At 36.8% G+C, this 21,845-nt stretch overlaps 1 protein-coding gene and 1 long non-coding RNA gene across 2 annotated transcripts in view; one reads left to right on the top strand and one right to left on the bottom strand.

The window, feature by feature from the left end:
- pinx1 (PIN2 (TERF1) interacting telomerase inhibitor 1) overlaps positions 1-21,845 on the bottom strand; it is a 51,812-nt gene that overhangs the window by 29,658 nt on the left and 309 nt on the right. Inside the window, 5 exon segments of the mRNA NM_001013265.2 lie at positions 10,275-10,360; positions 20,234-20,317; positions 20,586-20,667; positions 20,751-20,843; positions 21,630-21,739. Of these exon segments, the coding sequence (NP_001013283.2) occupies positions 10,275-10,360; positions 20,234-20,317; positions 20,586-20,667; positions 20,751-20,843; positions 21,630-21,739 (455 nt within the window).
- LOC147832191 (uncharacterized) lies at positions 1,687-9,890 on the top strand. The gene is made up of 3 exons (XR_015518348.1): positions 1,687-3,007; positions 4,550-6,704; positions 7,965-9,890. It is a non-coding gene; the product is annotated as an uncharacterized LOC147832191 (long non-coding RNA).

Raw genomic sequence — 21,845 nt, 5'->3', positions numbered from 1 at the left:
TGGTTGATGATATTACAAGAAAACACGAGGACACAAAATTGCTGAAAAACGAATATTGAAAAACAGCCCTAGTACAATAGAACAATACCAAAAGGTGGAGCTAGAATCACAGCTGCACAGTATTTACATTTACAATTAGTCATTTAGCAGAGGCTTTTGTCCAAAGAGAGTTGCAACTGAAAAGGCATTCAGCGGTTCAACAAAAACAGGCAGCACGCACAAAACTCGCTCGAGAAGTCCCAGAAGTCATTGCTGCCGAATAAAGGAGGTGGGAAGCCAGCATTTAATATGGATTTATTATTAAAGTTAAGAGATAGAACTTATTTGTCTCAAGAGTTTCCCTAAATGAGACTGTGAATGTAAATATCACCATGAAAATCATTATGAAGGCATAAACAAATTAAGGATGCTAATTTGCTTAAATTCATAATAAAAATTAGTTTGATTTGTATTGAGCAACGTACATTTGTAAGGTCTTTATGCATAGTATATATTGTGAAAAAGGTTAAAACAATTAATTGTGTGAGTGCTGTAATGTTTAAATACTTTTCCATTTAAAACATGTAAAGGACCATCTGGAGGAACCAGGGAAGAACACGGCATTTTATTTCTCACAGTACATGTTCTCTGTTCACGTGGTCTTCCAAGTTTATTCTTCTAAGGTAACTTGGCAAGACCGGTCTTCACAAGAACGCAAGTTGTTCTCAGCGTCCTTGGAATTGAGAAACAGCCTCTGTTAAAGTGTTAGAGAGATAAAATAGTGTGCTTTCTGCAGGTGGTTTGTCAAGTTCACTCACCTGTATGAGCACACTTTGAAATTAAAATTATTTTGGGGTTGGAGTGTGGTGAGGTGGGGGAGGGAAGAGGGGTCTTGGGTTTGCTCACAGGAGTTCAGGTGATCGTGAAACAGATGGGCTTTTAGTTGTTGTTTGAATGATGTCAGTGAATCAGCAGTCTGTGTGGGAATGGGAAGATCATTCCACCAGAGTGCAACATTAAATGAAAAGTTTTTGGAAAGTGACTTAAAACGGCTGTTCGACATGAAGCACGGCTGCAGCCGGCAACCGATGAAATTATATGAGCGCAGGCGGAGTTGAAAACGGAGCAGTTAAGCTGGACACTTCGGGGCTCAAAGTTGCTGCATTCATGATAACCAATCACATGGAGTGATCATTAATTTATTTACTGGAATAACAAAAGATTTACTGTACAAATAAAACAGAATACAGTCTCTACAAACTATTGTTCATTTTTAAACAAGGGAATTATAAATTAAATTTAAGTAGCTTATAAAACAAAAGCATGAAAAAAATCAGGGGAAAATGAGAGGGCACAAAAAAGAAAATAAATATCCACGAATTGGCCAATTAAACATAAAACAATAAGCACAAAATCTAGTAGTTGAAGCATCAGTCTTCAGATGTTGAATGGTATGTCGATACTGTTCCAATTTTTGTTAGAATATGCTAAAAAGAGGTTTACATTTATTTACTTTACAGATATAAAACTTTAACCTATAAGTGTAAACCCCAAAACTGTTGTTGTGATGACGTCTTAAACAATGATTATTTTGGAGAATGAAAGCATTTTTAAAAAAGCACTTTAATCCAAAAAGATTAAACAAAAGGACTGAAATAAATGAGCTACACTTCTATCATCTATTTTTCTCATTAATATTTTTTTTTTACTTCATTTGTTAAACCTTTATAGGGGTGTCAGGATCAATGATAATTATTTTATTACAAGTCTGTGTTACTTATGGAGTTAATATTTAGGCCATTTACTAAATTATATCATTTACATTGTTTATACAATATAGAGTTGAATACAGTAGTCTGTATAAAATAGGCAGAATAAACCTATGCAAACAATCTAGACATTATGAACAAATAATTCAACAAAAGATGATACTGCAGTAAAATATCTGTAGACTTTTAATAAACAATATGTGTACAAGTTAGAGAGGGTATAAAAAAAAAGTTATTTGTTTGTTTTGAAATTTGTGAGACGGAATTTGTCCAATAATAAACCTGAAACACATGTGGTTGCTGTCATGTGGTGAACTCAGCCAATTGTGTAACATCAGTGTCGTCATTGCAGCTCCTTTAATGCCACATGTGACACGTTGCGTCGGTGCAGCATCAAGCCGGACAAAATTTCTAACCGGCATGCACTGCTTTAAGACAGATTTTAATCAGTCAGCGCAGCACTGCATGAAGTCGAACGCACCAATAGTGTTTCTGCGAAGGTACCACAAGGCAGGGAGGGGATGTGGACTATTGCCATATAGAGAATTTTCAAACAGCGCGTGCAACAAGTCAGGAAGCACAAACTTTTAAATACACAACAGAGATATGAATTCCTAATGAAACAGTGACGGCGCATATTTGTCGTCTTGTGACAAACAGCCATACACTAATAAGCAAGAATAAAATCTGCTATATGTTCTCTATTGCTGTTTACCAGGGCATCTTAAAATGTTGAAATTGCAAGTGGTGTCTCTATTTGCTTGTGCTTCCTGCATGTCTATATTTGAATAATGATCTTAAGTTCACAAAACCTTATTTATTCTTTATACGAGAATGACATCATTCAGTGCTCTGGCATACACCATATTTACCAAAAGGTTACGGTTGGCAGTGGAAACGCAAGTCTGGTTAGGGTGACCCTTATCTAACCAACTTAACTGAACTGAACAATACCGCCCAGTGTAAACGAGACATTACTAAGGAGAGCCGCCACAAGAGCAGTCAAAGTAGCTGGATGCCATTCACTTTCAATGTGAGCCAGCAGGGAGCTCCAACGAAAGTGGTGCGGCATGTTTTGGATAGTGTGGGTCATCGAGGAGAGTTAAAATCAGGTCAACGTTTTGTTAATGAGCTATGATGCAACCTATATGAATGCAGTCCATTAAACTTTGATTCCGACCACATTAGTTCACAAGCAAATTGAAAGCAGGGGCTGGTTATTGCTATGCTGATTTCCCAGTTTGTATTGAAGACCAGGGGCCTGTTTCAGTAAGGAGGTTCAAACAACTCGGAGTTTAAACTTGAACTCTGAGTTGATTTACCGAGAGATTAAAAACTCTGAGTTTTCGGTTTCAGAACAGCTGATCTGAGTTGGTTCAATCAACTTTGAGTAGACCAACTCAGAGTTAAGCGCGCGCACCGTGACTATAAAAAGGCATTATCAATGGAGTGCAGACATTACGAGTGACTACGGCAACATCTTAAAAAAAAGAGATCAGCATTTCTTTTTCAAGCTGAACTTGATGTTCTCATGCAAAGTTATAGCAAATATGAGTGTAAATATTTAAAATAAAGCAACCATCAGTGAAACAGAAACAGCGAGGGAAAACAGCTGCTCAATTTAATGCATAATTTTTAATTTTAAGTATTTAAACATTTTAAGTATAATAAAATAAGTAATGTAATGTGTGACATTTATACTTTTTTCTAAACTTTTATACACTTTTATCAGTTTTAATAGATTTAACAGCGCACTTGTTCTGTGTCTGCCTTTTTATTTATCAAGTGATAGAGGTTGATATAACATTAAGAAGGTAAGCAGTAATAAAATAATTTAGACAGAATAATAATCCCATTAATCTAGTAACAGTGCATGTCAAAGGTTAAGCTAATTATTTATGAAAAAAAAGGACAAGCCTCGTACGTGACTTTGTTCTGTGTGTGACAAAAATGTAGGCAATAGCTGTGTTTCCATCAAAATATAGGCTATTACATAAATTTGTGCAAAACTGGAATAATGCCTAAAAATAAAGCAGCGTTTTTATCCAAAGAGTCGAAGAGAACACAATCGTCACTTCCTGATTAACTTGCGCCAAATATCAACAGTAAAAACAGAATTTACTGCGGCAGAAGAAGCTGCATCAATGATTTTTTATTTAATTAATGTACCTGAGCCTCAGAAGACAATTGACACAATGAACACGTGGGGGCGTTTGAAGCCAGACGCGGAGATCTTGACACGCTCCAGATGCTCGGAGGTAATTAATAATATACACTAATAATGAAACAGTAAAGGCATTTTAGATTGACTAAAACACCATTTAAGATGTTCTGCAGTGTGCTCAGTCTGCTGGTTTGTTTTTTCACACACATTTTTATCATCATCTCTAACAAACCATTTTTTAATGTACATACTGTAATTTAAGTGCACTTCGTAGTTTATGTGCATCTTATCAAATTTTTATGCACATCTCCAAAATGAGCTCTAAAATAGGTGTGTGGAAATGTAAGGCTAATGCGAGAAATGCCGCTTCATCTTTAAAAAAGGGGAGGAGACCGACAGAAACTCAGAGTTTAGAGAATAAAACCTGCTCCGGACCAGGTTAGATTCACAGAGTAAGTTACCACGGTAACTGACTCTGAGTTAAAGTTAACTCTCTTTTAGAAACAGGCTTGACTTACCCTGCTTTCTCGAGTTTAACAAACCTGCCATTTTGAAACGGAAAACCCAGAGTTTCTCTCATTTCAGGGTTAAACTACTCTGAGTTTTCACTTAACCTGCTTTCTGAAACAGGCCCCAGGGCTAGCAAACTTCTATAAAACAGCACGCTGAAATTAGATTAGCACTTAAACAAGAACTCAAAAACCTTAAAACACAAACAGCTTTTAATTGGCTTATTTTCTTAGAAAACCTGTAAACATGTTAAGACTGCGCTCTCGCTGGTGGTGCTGTGAAAGCACAGTCATTCGCAGGGTGGCCACAACTAATTCTAATGCTCGTCAGCACCAGTGTGAATGCACGATTAGGGTTGTAAACTAGTGCTTAGTTAATTTAATTTTAACTATACATGGCAAATCCTGTGACATGACCATTTCAGATCACACGGATGTTGAAATAATGTATTGTGCTCCCAATTAAAGTTTAAAATTCTCCACTGACAATACAAGAAGATTTAAATAACTGTGTTTGTTTTCCTTATTTATGCACATACTGTACACGGTGGTAGATACACGCAAACACCAAAATATCCAGCCTTTATAACAATGAATAGGAATCAACATACAGCACAACACTGTCTCTGCACAGCAGCCAGAAAACAAGCCACGTGCTGCATGTCATGACAACAGCAAAGCAGCTCTGAAGCGACATTTCGTTTACGAGCCAAAGCTTAAAACCTAAGCTCACCTAAAACTATTCTTCTGCAAGCCCTCGTATTTCCTTGTGGAAGATTACCAAGAACTAAACCACAAAAACACTGTAGATTTACATCACAATAAAATGAACAAATGCTTGGTCCGCTTATTTTAAAATAAAATTACAATGCCAAATTCAAGGTGGACAAACAAAAAGAGCTGGTAGCACCCCTTTAAACTGAACTATTACAGCCACATAAGCCAAAAACTCCAGTAAATAATCCCTTCCAACCAACTTCTACAAGTTTGGAAGGTTTGAAGGGATCATCAGAAATTCTGTTTTTTTACTTCCATCATGTACCTGAGAGATGATGGGGAAGGCAGTTTGATCGTGCCCACCAGCACCGCATCAGAAATACACTACCTGATTTGACCACACAGGCAGCTGACAGGACGATGGGGTGAAAGAGGAGAGAGCGGGTGCAAATCCGTTAAGGGGATTTAAGCGGGATCCCTGCCTACAGTGACTCATGTGTAAAGTCAGGCTGCACGCTATCACACGGCTCATTATCGGCCTGTAACTCGCTGCGAGCGATCAAATGAAAGCAGAGGTCAGTGGTGCTTACAAGTGGGCTGGACAGTAAGGTGACATGCAACCTGCTGCAATAGCTCCGTCACATCTCAATATATATTATCCTCCCATTCTAGGCAACTTTTCACAAATGAATAAATAAATAATATAGTAGTCATTCATTCATTTATTTATTTTCCTTCGACTTTGTCTCTGATTTATCAGAGGTCACCACAGTGGAATGAACCACCAACTATTTCAGCATATATTTTACACAGCGAATGCCCTTCTAGTCGCAACCCAGTACTGAGAAACACACACACTCATATACTACGGCCAATTTAGTTTATTCAGTTCACTTATAGTGCATGTCTTTGGAGTGTGGGGGAAACCGAAGCACCTGAAGGGAACCCATACCAACACGGGGAGAACATGCAAACTCCAACTGGACCACCGTGCTGCCCTTTTATTACACATATATAATTAAAAACAGTAGGCCGATGTGTTTGTAATTAAAATACTTAAAATATTTGAATGTAATTTAATACTTAGATAATATGAGAACTGGCAATTCTTTCTGCGGTGGCGCCCCCTGATAAATCAAGGACTAAGCTAAAGGAAGATGAATGAATGAATAATATGAGAACTTTGATCACCATGGACGACTAAAATGAATTTGACCATAAAAAGAAATTACATAAACACTCATTCTGAATACAATGTGCTCATTGAGAACAATAGACAACTGTTTCAGAGTGGTTTAAAAGACCATATTTAAATTGGCTAAATTCAACAAACCATAAAATCCTGTGTTTTGCTCTTGTGCTTACTTAACTATATCATATGATACAAATAAGACTTTTTTGCCCCAATATTGTACATTTTAGATCCATATAATTGCATTCTGTAGACTGCATGGTGTGATCAGTATGATATGCAGGACGAGCTACTGTACATGAGTCTGGGGTGGGTGTGATTAATGCATCAAAAACCAATGCGTTAATGTTTTCCATAACTTATTAATATAATTAGTAGGGGTGTAATGATACACTCAGCTCACAATACGATGTGTATCACGATATAATGTTCACGATTCGATATGTATCACGATATTTGGAATAAACATTGAAAATTAAACTGAAATGCAAATTTTACCAAGTATACTATTTTTAATGTATTTCTTTTGTTTCAACTTGTTAAACTGAACCTACTTTAAGAAAATAAATTAAACAGGCCTGTCTCTGGAAAATAAAACAATTTAAAAACTTCTTAAAAAATATTATTGAAATGACAGAGACAAAATTAAGGAACAATTTAAATAAAGGTGCAAAAAAAATAAGCTTTCTATTCAATTGAATTTAACAGTAAGAGCTTAAGGCTTTGCTTGGCCACTTGCGTTTTTTGTGTGTGCAAAAAAAAAAAATCCACATTTCCAGGTATTTAATTCATATTTAATTAAATTCATTTAGAGATATCTCTAATTACAATTGTGACAAGTCAAAACTCATTTAGAGATATCTGCAAATATTTTTCAATGGAAGTCAATGGAGGAATATGACTAGTCATAATATATTTGCAGATATCTCCAATCTGATTTCGTACTAGTACAATTGTAATTGCAGATATCTCTAATTGTCATTCTGACTAGTCGAATTATAATTATGACTAGTCAAAATATAATTAGAGATATCTCTAAATATATATTTATGGATAGTCAGAACAAAGTGATGCTAAAACGGCTTGCCATACGCGCGCGTCTATCAAAGTCCGCCCTCTGTAGTAACAGCTCACAGTCAGCTCACGTCATGTGTGATTTTGCGGCGAGAACATTATATGAAGACAGAATGATATTTTAGGGTGAATTGTACCTTATAAATACAGTGTGTGACTCTTTCAACACCATTAGGAGGTATCCCTGTCGCTGTGCAAAGTATGTAAATCACTGTGAAGACTTTAAAACATAGGATGTTTGACCCAGTATGCGTGACAAAGCGGACGAGTCTAAAGCAATGACTGTACAACCGAAATGTTGCCAGACGTCTGATTTTGAGAGGATGGGCCATCCTCTATTTCAGCTCCACTCATCTTGGTCTGCTAACATTACTGCTGCTGCAATCTGAACTCACGTGCGACAGCAGGTGGAACGTAGCTCACGTGCAAACAGCTCAACTAATAAGAGAAAACGGACATCATATCGTAATCAAATCGTCATAACGCCACGATGCATATTGTGACATTTTTGCATCGCAATAAATCGTACAACGATAAATCGTTACATCCCTAATAATTAGCACATTAAACTTACAACACTCAGTGTTTCTCACACATGGACTTTACTTGGGTGGGCCGCCCAGATGTATTAACTGCTGCCCAAATATATTTAGGGACACTTTTTTTTAATATTATTATCATCCTCATTATCATATTTTTGTATCCGTCTAATATAACCAAACATCCGCGAGCGATTAAGTAGTGGAAAATTCTCTCATTTACACATTTCGTTCTGCTCGTTCTGTGGGTGCAAGACCGGTCAACACTCCCACAAGACAGTCTCACGTGCTCTGCAGACCCACAGAGAACCGCACCTTTTTGTGTCCAGATGGCTTTTCTAAATCTGCTAAAATGTCAGGGATTTGGTTTTGGTTTTGTTTTCTAAACTGTTGCTAATTTTATGCGCACATCTGCTAGGGTGAAAGAGACATTAAATAATTAGTTCTTTAATCTAAACAACTCAGAAAAACTTTAGTAAATACTCTGAGAGGACAAAACGACAACAAAATGGGCTGCAAAATATTTGTACACCATTAGCAATGGGTAATCAACTCATTTGCCTTATTTAAATAATCTACACATTTAATTCTTGTAATTTGAATTTTTAGAGACATTGTGTTTTATTGCTTTTTCCGTCATTTATATTTCATTTGCTGTAAATGTTATTATTTGATGGTGAATATATTGTCATCTAAAATGCTTTGGCAATATTGTACAAAATGTCACGCCGATAAAGCAACCTGAACTTGAATGAGATAGAAAGAAGCATATTTTACCTGTCAGTGGGTGCACATGGCCCCTGAATAGCATATAAGAGAAATAGTGGATTTATATATTTTCTTAAGCTTTAACCCTTTGAAAACAAAGTTTAAAATGCTGCTTTATTAGCATATAGTTAACTATTTATGTGCTGTGGTTAAAAGGTGTGTTTCAAACCTGTTACCAAAGCTAGTATATTTCAAACCTGTGGGAAGCAGTAACACTATTAAAATGCTTTATTAAATACTGTCAGTAGTGTGCTGCATGAAGAGAAGAACACATAAATATCACTTAAAGCTAACCAAGTCGGTCAACTGCAAATCAGTGAAAAAAAAACCCTGCAAAACCTGCAGGCAAAAATCTTTTCTCTACTATCTAAAAGACTGGATTTTGCCTATGAAAATTCACCCCATAACAGTTAATATTACTATACCATAACAAAAAAGGAGAGAACTGGTGCAATTGGTGCAATAAACATAATGGTATGACTACTGGTGATTGTACTTAAACTTACGGCTGGGCCGATAAAACGGTATCGTTATTATTGTCGGACACCATTGTCAAAAATGATTTTTTAAAAAAAGTTTGGTATGAAGCGCTATAGTTTAATAAAATGTGTCTGTTGAGCGCACGCCTTAAAAGAAAGGCCAATAAAGCTTAGAGTTGAGTTTAATCAAGGAGCTTAAATTGCACACGTAAATAGGGAGACGCGCACATGCGGTGCAGCGGCGTGCACGCATTTTTCCAGGCGCACCTAGTACAAAACATCTCAACTTTCCAGATTGCCGCATGGGTGCCGCAAATCATAGAAGTGGAACTAACCAATCTGCTTCACAATTTGTATGGAATGTACACATTTCAGTAACAATGATAGACTAAATTGCCTCAGACACAGCGTACCCAAACAATGCAGTGCTTTTTTACTTTTCTCAAACATGACTGTAAATAAAAAAAGGATGTCATCAGAGCGGCTTTTTGGTTTCTTTTCTTCTGCATCCCAGCCACTAGCACCACATCTGAAAGATTTCTTTAGCGTAAAGGGTAATTTTGTCAAACACCTTCACAATTTGTAATGCTGCAATATGTACTTGTAATAATAATAGTTGGTTCCTTGAAAGCTCAGATTTTAATTATCATGAGGTGTTTTGTTTACAGAGTTTGAGGTTTACTGTTTCATTATTATTGACATTTTACAGATCTTGATCTACCTTAAAGTTTGCTTTGATTGTTCAGTGTTTACACTTTAGCATTGATTGCACACTTTGGAACATTTACCTATCAAGTTTAAGAGTCTCTTTAACACATTTGTTTATCATAAGAAATAAGAAATATTTGTTTGTTTGTTGAATATTAAAACCATTTGCCTCAGTAATGGTGGTAAATTAAAATAAAGTGGTTGAATAAATACAAAAATCCTAATATTCAAAAGATATTCAATAATCATTGATACTAAATGATATGAAACATTATATATTATATATATATAATTGTTTGCTGCGTCGCCCAGTCCTTAAATCAATAAATAAATGTTTATACAGTAAATGCACTTGTCGCCAAGTTACACTGCTTACCTCATCTTGGTCTTTGGTTTCTTGCTTCGCTCGTTTTCCAAAAATACAAGCCAGGTCTGTCTCGCTGCGACTGGACAGGTCCTTTCCTGTGAGAAAAGGTTAAAATCTTGAAGACTTTTTATAGATCTTTGACATTACTCCACACAATAGAGCATTTGTGTAAACATTTGAGTTTTGCTTCAACATGAGGGGAGCAAGTGGGGGGTGTTTTCAACCTGCACACACTCCTGCCAAACTGACACCCACCACCAAATACACATTTAAAAGGTTTTATCGATCATTCCTCCGCGATTTAAAAACAGAACAGTGTTTATTATGCACTTCATAAACGTCTGGAGAGATGAAAAGGAAACCTTTCCGGTCGCAACCTGTTGACAAATGGAGATTTTTCCAGTGGTGTTCGACTGTGTAAACTATTGATTTAAATGGATAAGGGTCACAGGACGGTTTTGAACTCCTGCCGAGAGGAAAGGTTTAGAGGTAAAAGAGGGCACGTTATGTGGTCGCAGGGGATGAAACGGCTGAGGAAAAACAAACGGTGCAGGACCGGCCCCACCTCACACCTCCCGTTTTCCAGCAGCTCAAAGGCTCCAGGAGAGCCTGGGCGCCCGTCTCAGCCGCGAGTCCTGTGCGTACAGCTGCATCCTCTTCCTCCAAGCAGCTCCTGATAACACTCGCTTATTTATTGCTCTAGGGTCTTTTTCAGCTTGCCTTTCAAAGGGGAGACCTTGCCTTCAAGTAACTAAGGTATCCTGTAAGCAGTCTAAACAAAAGGCCAGAGCGAACAAGCTTTCCACTGATCACACAAGACATCAAGTGGAGCCCAAAAATGACCTTTTTACTTTTGGAAAAAAAAAATCTATCAACTGACAAAGGGTTAGTTTAGGGTGTAACTAAAAGTGGCAAAGAAAAACGTAAGGGTTAACCCAATCAAATATGGACATTCTGAATCGTGCACTGATTTGGTTCTTAGATATGGACTATATTATGAAATGATGCAAATGTACCATACAACCACATTTATATTATGTATATGTATATATGACTGCCGGTTTTTATAACGCATGCATTACATGTACCAGACATTTAATTTTAGGAAGCAAGTGAATCCCAAGAAGCAGATCAGTTTAATCTATGATCTGTGAGTCAGACTTAAGAGCCATATCAGTCTGGTTCATAATAAAACGCTATATTAGCGAGCTAAACTGAAGAACCAGAATACTGCAGAACTCACACGTTGTAATGAACCACTAAATCAGCGTGTTAAACAGAATAACTGGATTGCTTAAATCATGGATCTTAACTCCAAAATGTTAAACTGGAAACTTTTTTTAATGGTTTGTCAGTTCATTTGCACAATGCCTTTTTTGGGACAGTAAACTAATTGTTTTTAAAAAAATAAAATTTAAAGACTTTGTCATGCACACAGAACAGGTCTATATTTAGTTATTTTATTGAACAAATCAAATAGCCTCATGCCATTCATCTCATCTCTCGGTATATCACCCAAGTAAGCAAATTACCACCAGCAGAGAGAGCGTGCTTCGTAAAAATGTTGAAATGTAAAAATTTCCAATCAGATGGAAATTAATCGCACTTCGCATCCAGTAAGTGAACAGTGTCGTGTGACAAGGTCGCAACATGCATTCAGCCAAAGTCTGAATGTTTGAATTAAGCTGTGTGCTGCATCAATTGCAAAACCTCTAAGAGATTCCACATTATAAAAGTGTGCTTTTTCTCACACACATGCTCTCTGAGTGGCATAATTTCCATAAATGTGCTCAAATAGCCAAAAAGAAATTACTTTGTATTTATTTTCAAGAATTTGTTTCATTTTAATGTGAACTAAATGCTAAAAGGGCTGCTTAATACATCTGACTTAAAGGACCATCAGATTTATAGTGAAAATACAGAACAAAAAGCAGCAGTTTTATTTGAATAGACATTTAGTGAACAAATGCAAAAAGCAATTATAGTCCACAAAAATATGTAATATTCATACAAAATTTTTAACTCTACATCAGTGTTTCTCAACCACGTTCCCAGAGGACCATCAACACTGCATGTGTTGGATGTCTCCTTCATCTGTCATACCTATTAGAGGTCTTTTAGTCATGAGGTGATCATCTGAATCAGATGTTTGGTTAGGGAGAACTGGAAAATGTGCAGAGCTAGTGGTCCTGAGGGAATTTGGTTGAGAAACACTGCTCTAAATCTCCCGATAATTTGTCTTTAGAGACAAATATTGCAACAAATTGAAAAGACGCCATAAAACCTAATATTTTAGGTAGCAAGATTTAATAAATGAATTAATTAAATAAAAAATAATAATTATAATAATATCAGCCCTTTGTTTACATTGTTGTTGTGCAAACAAAACCACAAGCAGTGAACTGAAGATAGATTAATTGTTAGCCAGCTAACTTGTGATACAAAGCAAGTTTTTAATTACTACAAAATGTACTGGGAAAAATTTAATTAGCCCAAGTAGAAACATCCGATAAAAAACATTGGTTGAAAAAAGTCCAACAATGATGTATATATTTTCTGTAACCAAATTAGGCATCTTAACAGAGCTGTAGAAAATGTTCAGTGTACAGTTAAAGGCAACATTTACTGCCATTGTGTTGACAGGCAAAGAAAAAAAAACATCTTTAAAACCGCTTCAAATTGCCTGAAAGTCATAAAGGAGTGTCAGTACAGTCTGGCGGTGCACATGAGGTTATGAAATCCGGTTGGCAGCAAGGTCACTGCTGCGATGGCAACGACTGAGAGAACTCTGGCCAAACCAGATTAGCAATCACAGGGGCTTTTTCAGATCGACTTGCTAATCTGACAAGCGAAATGCTAATTGACTGCCTCATAAGACACCTGGTTAAGTTCGGTTGCAATTAAACCAACACGGAAAAAGGATTTTCTGGAACATGAAGAGAAGGCGACAAAAAAAGAACAGAGGGGGTGTTCTTTTAACTGCCTGAGCAGGAAATAGCAATGAAATAAACTGATATGGTTCTCAGGCGAATTCAGGTCAATTATTAATGAAGGGGTCCAAAACTGTTCGTTTCATCTGTATAACAGCTTGACCCACTCAGATGATGAAGTGCTTGCAGTTCAACTCGCATCAAGAAATACTGGATCAGTTGATAAATGGGCAGCCAATTAAATCTGGGTTACTGGTTTACGCTGCTTGTGTCTGAGATGGGCGCTGGAGACGCTGGTGCCTTTCTCCTGTTCTGAAAGCCATCAATCTTTGAAACAAGTAACCTCGCGGCTACCTCCATCCTGTCTAGAGCGGGTCTCAGTCTGCTTCTTTTCCAAAAGCATCAGAATAAAACGTCTTAAAAAATGAGACAGACAAAAAAATGCAGCTGCTCTACACTCAGGCAAAAAAGCAGATGATCCTTCCTTAAAGCTGCTAATATTATGGTCAAAGTTTTAGACCTTAAAAAATTGTATTATTGCTATTTAAGTAATAAAATAAAAGCAAAAAAGTGTGTATATTGAATTATTTGTTCAGTTGTTTGTGAAAAATAGTCACTGACCTGGAGAAATTATTTATGAAAAATGTTATTTATTCTGGAAATAACTTACTACATTTAGCATGGGGCATTAACTAAGTGACAGTAAAACCACCAATTTACTCTGAATTTTACAAATTTCCTAAAGTTTACACAAACATTTTAGCAGCCCGACTCTTTTCATTTTCACTCTTACCATTTACATCATATATATGCTTACTAAATAGCCAATTATGATATTAGAACGCTTTCTGAAGGATCATGTGGACCATCAAGACTGGAGTAATGCTGTTACAAATCCAGCATTGCATCAAAGGAATAAAATAGAAAAAGATACATTGTGAATTTAAATAATTTTACTTAATTCCTTTTTAATCGTATTTTTGAACTTGGCAAGCAAATCAATCCGCAATTTTAACATCCAAGCCTACATTTTTTTATGGCTTAAGTTGAATAATCTTAGTCTACCGTATTTACATTTGCGAAGAGCAGCATACATTGAAACATTAGATATAACTAGTTTATCTCTGCTAAATCCATTAAAGGCCTTAACCTGGCAACGGCTTTAGTGGGGCGTATTTAGGAAACGTACAAAGGGTGAGGCCTGCTATGGGTTACAAAGCAACCAATATCAGCAAAAGGTGATCCAATCAACAAAAGCCTCCACAGGGGATCTTGCCGAACCCAAGCTCAATGATACAGCAAGCCAACTGACATGACAACAAACTACAAATCCATTAACAACCAGTGTCACGGTTGCCGTTTCAAAGACGGTTAGACATGTAAGTTCCACTTTCAAAGCAGTAGAAACCTCAAACAGACTGCTACGGATCAAATTACTGAGAGAACAGAGTCTTTATTTATTGTAATATAGATTATAATCAATGAGGATTTCAGCAGAATTAGTTCACACTTGGCCGATCTGGTTTAAATCAAATGAACTGGTAGAGTTCGAGTAAGTGTGAACACCGACATCTTTATAAAAAATAAATAAATTTAAAAAAGACCATTGGAAAGTCATGTGAGGTCACCTTTAAATCAAAAAAGGGCACAATGTTACAATGGGCGACTATACAAGGACAATACCAAAGCATACCTGTTCTCTCAGAGTCACAATATTGTCATTTATAGCTAAATATGGTGGCTGGTAATATGTTTCTTTGCAGCAGATCTTCATTTGTATGTGACAGAGGAAATCCTGAAGCTGTTTTTGGTCCAGACCAAACGAACTAAACTACAAGTGTAAACACACCCTAAATCAGGAGTGCTCAATGCTGTTCCTGGAGATCAACCTTTCTGCAGAGTTCAGCTCGAAACCTTATCAAACACAACTAAGGCTCCTTTCACACCAATACATTTTCGTTTTAAAATGCATAAGTTTTGCTATGGAGTTTCTGAGAGTTTGGAGTACCCCAGAGTTTCTGAGCGTCGAAAACTGAGCATTTTGAAAATGCTTAAGAGGCCGTTTCCATTTTAAAACAAAGCTGCTCCATCTAAGTGTGGATAACGGAGACATCAGAAAACGGAGGCGTGGCTGCAGACAGTCACCTCTCTGATTGGGGCTTTTTCCTCAAGATTAAGTAGCCTACACAAAGTTTAGTCTTGCATCTTTTCCTTGCAAGTTCAGACTTTGCAAGTTTGATATGGAAAACAAACTCCCGAGGACATGTCGGTTAAAAACTGTTTACTTTATAACGTCATTTGCATCATACTGGCTAAGTTGTTTCACTATGTTAACAATAAAATCAAAATATGACATAAGGAACTGTCGATTTTCATTTTGGTATTAACAACCTAACAAGAAACAGAAATGTGCGCACATCTAAGAATCTCAAAGGCAACTGCTCGATCAAAAACACAGTAGCTAAAGATCATTAAAAATCTGCACACTGCCACTTTAGCTTTCAAAAAATTTGAATATCACAACGTACATGTTCTTCATCACCTGAATATAACGTTTAACAAATAAGAGTGAGATGAGATTCATAACTAGACTCTAGATGAACCATCCGACATGCACAGCTCTCGCCTGGGAAGCTGTGCTCAAAGCACCCGCTGACTGCCTGGAGCTCAGACGCAAGCGAGTTTGTGAAAAAACAAAAACAAATTCAAGACACTAAAAATTAATGATGCCTATGGTGTACTTATATGAGCATAAATCTAGCGCACATCATGTGTCAAGCACTTGTTTGCACCATAGAGTGTAAAAGATATAGATGTAGTACCCATGACGTCTTCCATAGGTTTCTGAAGAGCGCAAATTAAGCTACAAGTAGGTATGGCCAACTGTTGCCATTTTGTTCACACGTCATTGTGCAGACCAGGGGTTACCAAAAAAGGCAAAGGCGGAGCGTGAGTGGAGCTACAGATGCCTACTAGCATTTTGCTTGGACTGGCTTTTCTTTGTGAGAAACGCTTATTACTTCATTACCTGCAACTCGTTTGTGTTTTGACCATGTGCTTGGTTGAGTACTATATCAATAAAATGCTTTGACTCTTAAAAACACTGTTGTAATACTTTGAGCCACTAAACATTGTTCTTTTGCCGTTTTTCTACAGGAGGAGAACGGAAATTCCTTCCAAAAACTTTTAAATAGTTTGTGTTAGTAAGTTAGCGAGGCTATTTATGAAATCCAGGCATAACATTCTATGACAACATTTCAGAGATGTTTTAAAGCCTACAGCTAATCAATCCGTCATATTCTGAGGTGCATTACAGATCAAAAGCAATTTATAAATGATAAATTACCTTAAATAAAACAAATACATATGGTATACAAGTATTTAACATATACAAGTATATAACTAAACAAGAAATTGAGGCCACTTGAATGGTTTGTGAACGCAACTAAGAGCACACAGCATGCTATAATATCTGATAATTGTAGCAAATAATTCCAAAAGGCAATTGACTGTGTAAAGCCACATAAAACAAAACAAAAATACGATGTATATGCGGTGTTCAGCGGCTAATCAGAAGTAATCAGCTGAGGGAAAGTGACGGCGACCAGCAAGACCTAGCTGTCGCTCAAGTGGCCATGCATTAATTATATAGACTTAATATAACTTAATAAAAGCTAAACCAATGAGTTAAAAAAAAATTCACCCCCTAACAGTTGTCATGAAGGGTAATTTTAGCTATATACACCAAAATAGTTTTTGTACCAGGCTGCAAACCACTTTTTTTCTGCTGTAAAGCTGGTCGTTTTAACATTGGGGTCAATAGAAATGAAGCCAGGCCTAGCGGAATTTCGATGAATTGCAGTTTCAGTTACTTTCGTATAAACTTCACAAGGGAGAGCAGGATGTTGCCCCTTGATTTGTACACACTATTGATCTAACAGTATTAATATATTTAATATATTTATATGGGATGCGCTGATACTGAAATTCACAGACATATCGATAGACAGACGTCAATTAATGAAGAGGATCAAAGAATCCCTAAAACTATTGAACAACACTCAGTCTTATCTCAAGGGCAATTTTGAAAAACATTTTTGATTGACTTCAGATTGACTACTGTATATACACATACATTATATATTTGGAAGCTGCTAAGAAATGATAAATGGGCAAACAAATGTAAATCTCAAACTCATTTTTTTCTAAGCTTAATTACAAAAACCAAAACCACTGTTTTATTTTGCAACCTTAACAGCAGAAAACTTCAAGGCAAAGTCTCAAACCCTTCACAAAACGTCCAAGTCTTCCAAGTCATACAGGTTTGAAATTACATGATGGAAAGACCACGACAACAGATTCTTCCTTTTTGGTTCAACTACACCAGTGTTTTGTTTTTTTAAACAATAGAATGTCAATCATACCTAGAATAGGAAAAACCCTTGATACTAATGAGTTTGAGTGATGCTTTTTCACCCCAGGAAGACACAAACTGTGCCTCCTGGAGGCAGAGGGCAGCACATAACCAATCAGAGTTGAGCTGAGGTCACGGACACCAGGTTAATGAGGCGTCCCAATTACAACAAGGGGGTCATGATGAGATCGAGCGTGTGAGATGTCCAGCCTGTCTCCTGAGACACAAGATCCACTGAGAATACGCTCTTCCTTCTTGTCGTTAAACAAAGGCTTTAAAAACACAGAGACAACGACAACAACAACATTGTTTGGCATGCGCTGTTATCTGTGGGACTCATCAGGTGCTGATTGAGGCCATTTTGAGAAGTAAGTGCACTGGCCTGTGCTCCTCGCAGGAAACAGGAAGTCAAGCTTAGGAGCGGTTTGCTACGGTGTCCTCTCAGGTGATAAGAGACGGCGAGTTTTTCCCAACATTCCTGGCATTTTTTTTAATAAACATCCATCATGGAAAATGAGACAATGCCTAAAAATACCAGCCTTTAAAGTGTCAAACCATCATAAGGCCAAATGAATTTCCCACTCATAGAGACCACCAACATGCTTTCCATGCTGGGAAGGATGTGAGCCATTGCGCAGAGGTCAAATGTACGTGACAAAACATTTAAGAGCCTGATCAAACTCAGGTTACTTGTTTGTCTACATGATGAGCTTCTTGACTGGTTGTTCTCAGGGCGGCACAGCTTTCTGGTTAAGTTGACCGCACAGTTTGATGTACTGCAGCAGTGACCCGTGAGCTTTTACTTCAGCAGCCAAAGCATACAAAGTTCAGCTACTGAACACAGGAAGTGATGGATGAGGGGGGCTTTATTTATAAAGGAAATTTGTAAAAAATAAAACAGAAAAAAATGGCTTGGCTGCATGAATGTTTTTCAAATTAACACGTCATTCGGTTATTTTAGAAAAGAAAAAGAACCGTTCTCCAGCGGACTTAAATAGAAAAACCTGACTAGGTATAAAGCAATTGGAATGAGCTCTTTGTGAAAAGGTCAGTCAACGAAAATAAAACTGTTGATTACGAAAACTATTTATACAACAGCAATGCATATCAAGTGAGTCATATCAAGCTTTAAGATTATTTAAATCACTAACACAAAACTAACAAAAAAATGAAAAAAGTTAATTAACTTTCAGCAGCAGTTTTTTCTCCATTTATTATTAAATTATAATTATATTATTGAAATACCTGAATATATGCAAGCCTAAATAAATGTAAAAAGTGTTTACCTGGGTTGTTGCTAGATCAGATATGGTTGCAGCTGGAAATTAATGAAAATAGTGTATTCATTCATTCTCTTGTCGGCTTAGTCCCTTTATTAATCTGGGGTCGCCACAGCGGAATGAACCGCCAACTTATCAAGCAAGTTTTTACGCAGCAGATGTCCTTCCAGCCGCAACCCATCTCTGGGAAACACTAACACACACAGACACACACACACACACACACACACACACTACGGACAATTTAGCCTACCCAATTCACCTGTACCACATGTCTTTGGACTGTGGGGGAAACCGGAGCACCCGGAGGAAACCCACACGAACGCAGAGAGAACATGCAAAAAGCCAACTGAGCCGAGGATCGAACCAGCGGCCCAGCGAACTTCTTGCTGTGAAGCGAACGTGCTACCCACTGCGCCACTGCATCGCCCCGAAAATAGTTTATATTATTTATTAAATTTCCCCCTAATTGTGTTTTATTAACGTCTGGCCCTACCCCGACCATCACAGTAATGTATAAACAGATCTGGAGTCTTCTCTATTAGTATAGCTCAGTGGTTCTCAAACTGTGGTACGTGTACCAATAGTGGTACGCAGGCTTCCTTCTAGTGGTGCGCGGAGAAATTAAATGTCATGTATATGCAACACACATTTAAAAATTGATCAAAAACGATGTATATAATATGCCATATATGACAAAGCCTATATCTCTGAGGTAATCTGCCACGTTTTTTTTAACTGTGCAGAGTTGTAGCTGCTTTACTGGGCCTACTACACTACTGTATTTCAATACTGCTCATTTTGGTGGTACTTGGAGAGACAATTTTTTTCTGAGGTGGTACTTGATGAAAAAAGTTTGAGAGCCACTGGTATAGCTGATTAATCACAATCATTTTTATATTCTTTATTAAATTTCCCATTGATTGTATTTTATTAACATGTACCCCTGCCCTGCCCCGACCCTAAACCCAACCTTCACAGTAATGTAAAAACAGTAGTTGTACAGAGTAGTATTCATGTTATTTATTAAATTACCCAATAAATTGTATTTTTTAACATCTACCCCAACCATAAGCCTAAACCCAACCATCACAGTACTGTAAAAATATTAATCATTGTTATCGTGATACTACTATATTGATGTGCATATTGCATTTCCGGCCAGCCCCATATACTACCTAGACTTATACTGCCCTGTACCTGGAAAAGCAATGTTCATTTTAAAACATGAAAAACTGTGAAGTTATTTTAGGAGTCGGGATTGCATCAAAAATGTTCGCCAAGGAGACAAACTAAAATATACTTCTGTTGCCTAATGTTGCTAGGAGACACCAAATGGCTCACCTTTAGTGAATTTCATATAATGGACCCTCTTCTTGGATGTCTTGGATTTCTCTTCCAAACTGAAACCCTTGTCCTGCGTAGGGTCTGAAATTATAAGAAAAACTAATTACAAAAAAAACACACACACAAAAAAGACACATTTTATAACCTTTTAAAATAAGATGTTTGTACAACTAAATTATCAAGAGGCACAGAACTTGGCAATGACAACTGAACATAGCTCATGTCAGTTCAACATCACAATAGCACCACCTAGTGAACATTCAGAAGAATTAAATAATTTTCAGAGACCAAAACAAAAAATAAATTAACTCAAACGATGCATTTTCTTTCATTTATAAATTCAGCTTACTCTCCGTGTTGTTCTGTCCATGGCAGTTGTTAAGGTCAGCAAGGAGTTGATTAAAATCATCCTGGTGGGCTATCCAGTTATCCTAATGACACAAAAAAGCAACAAGACTGAATAAATGTGAAAAATAAAGACAAACACTTAAGCTGAATATAATTGGTTCCTCACCTCGTGGTTTACTGCAGTCCCCAGACCCAGGCTGTTGTTCTTGACTTTAACCTTAATGTGTTCTGTAGACCCTTGTTCAGTCTTGCCAAGACCCTACCAAAAAAAAATAAATCAGGGAAACGACAGAAACACGTGCTAAAACTATTATAATTACCGTTCACACAAGCAAAACATCAAAAAAGTACACGCAAAACAGTACAGTTACAAAAAAGTACAGTTTAATGACTATAAAACTGACTACAAAACAGAACAAACTGGCTTTAATTTCATTACATTTTGAAAAGTCAAATATAAAGAAACTAAATTCTAGAACAAAATAAATCTGCATGAATGAAATTGAACGAAACAAAACATATGACTTTTTATACTGCATCAAATAACACTTGCAATTGTTATTAAATTTATATTACAGTATTAAAAAAATCATATTACATATTTAATTTCTTAAACCACATTAACCGGAACTGTCTTGTTTCCTGTCAGTGCTACAGTGCATTTTTTTATTACAAATTTTCTAACATGTTGTTTAAATCTGCCTTTGAGGTATTGTTAAATTACCAAATTCTCATCAACATGAAATTCTCAGAAATTAGCTTTTTATTTTATGTATATTTTTTTTTACATCAGAAGACAGAATCTAAACCAGTACTCAACAATACATAATCTTAAATGTACAATGCATAATAACATATGAAGCGCCATGTCAAATATCAACAAATTTAACCGCCTAAGAGTCAATTTGACAGCTGTCATGGCGAGTGACACATCTGTCATCTGGCTGACAACTTTCTCCATTATTTAAATAGTCTTGATGTAACACTTCTTACACGATATTGGACTTAAGACTTGATTATATAACATCATTTTTCAGCCCATTACCTTTCCTTTGGACCAGCCCATGCGTTCCAGCATCTTCTGTCCAAACTTGGACTCGTCGTTGCTCCATGCGCTGTTTCTGGGGTCCACAGACCACTTCTGTTTACGACGAGCTGATTTAATGTCAAAAATAATGACAGATGTGTTAAACACGGTGCATATACTGTAACGTTACACACTAAACTAACGTGACTGCTTATGTTATGTTTGCACCAAAAC

Source organism: Danio rerio, chromosome 20 (assembly GCF_052040795.2).
Source record: "Danio rerio strain M-AB ecotype USA chromosome 20, GRCz13ab, whole genome shotgun sequence".
NCBI lineage: Eukaryota > Metazoa > Chordata > Actinopteri > Cypriniformes > Danionidae > Danio > Danio rerio.
This window is presented reverse-complemented; position numbering and strand designations above follow the sequence as displayed.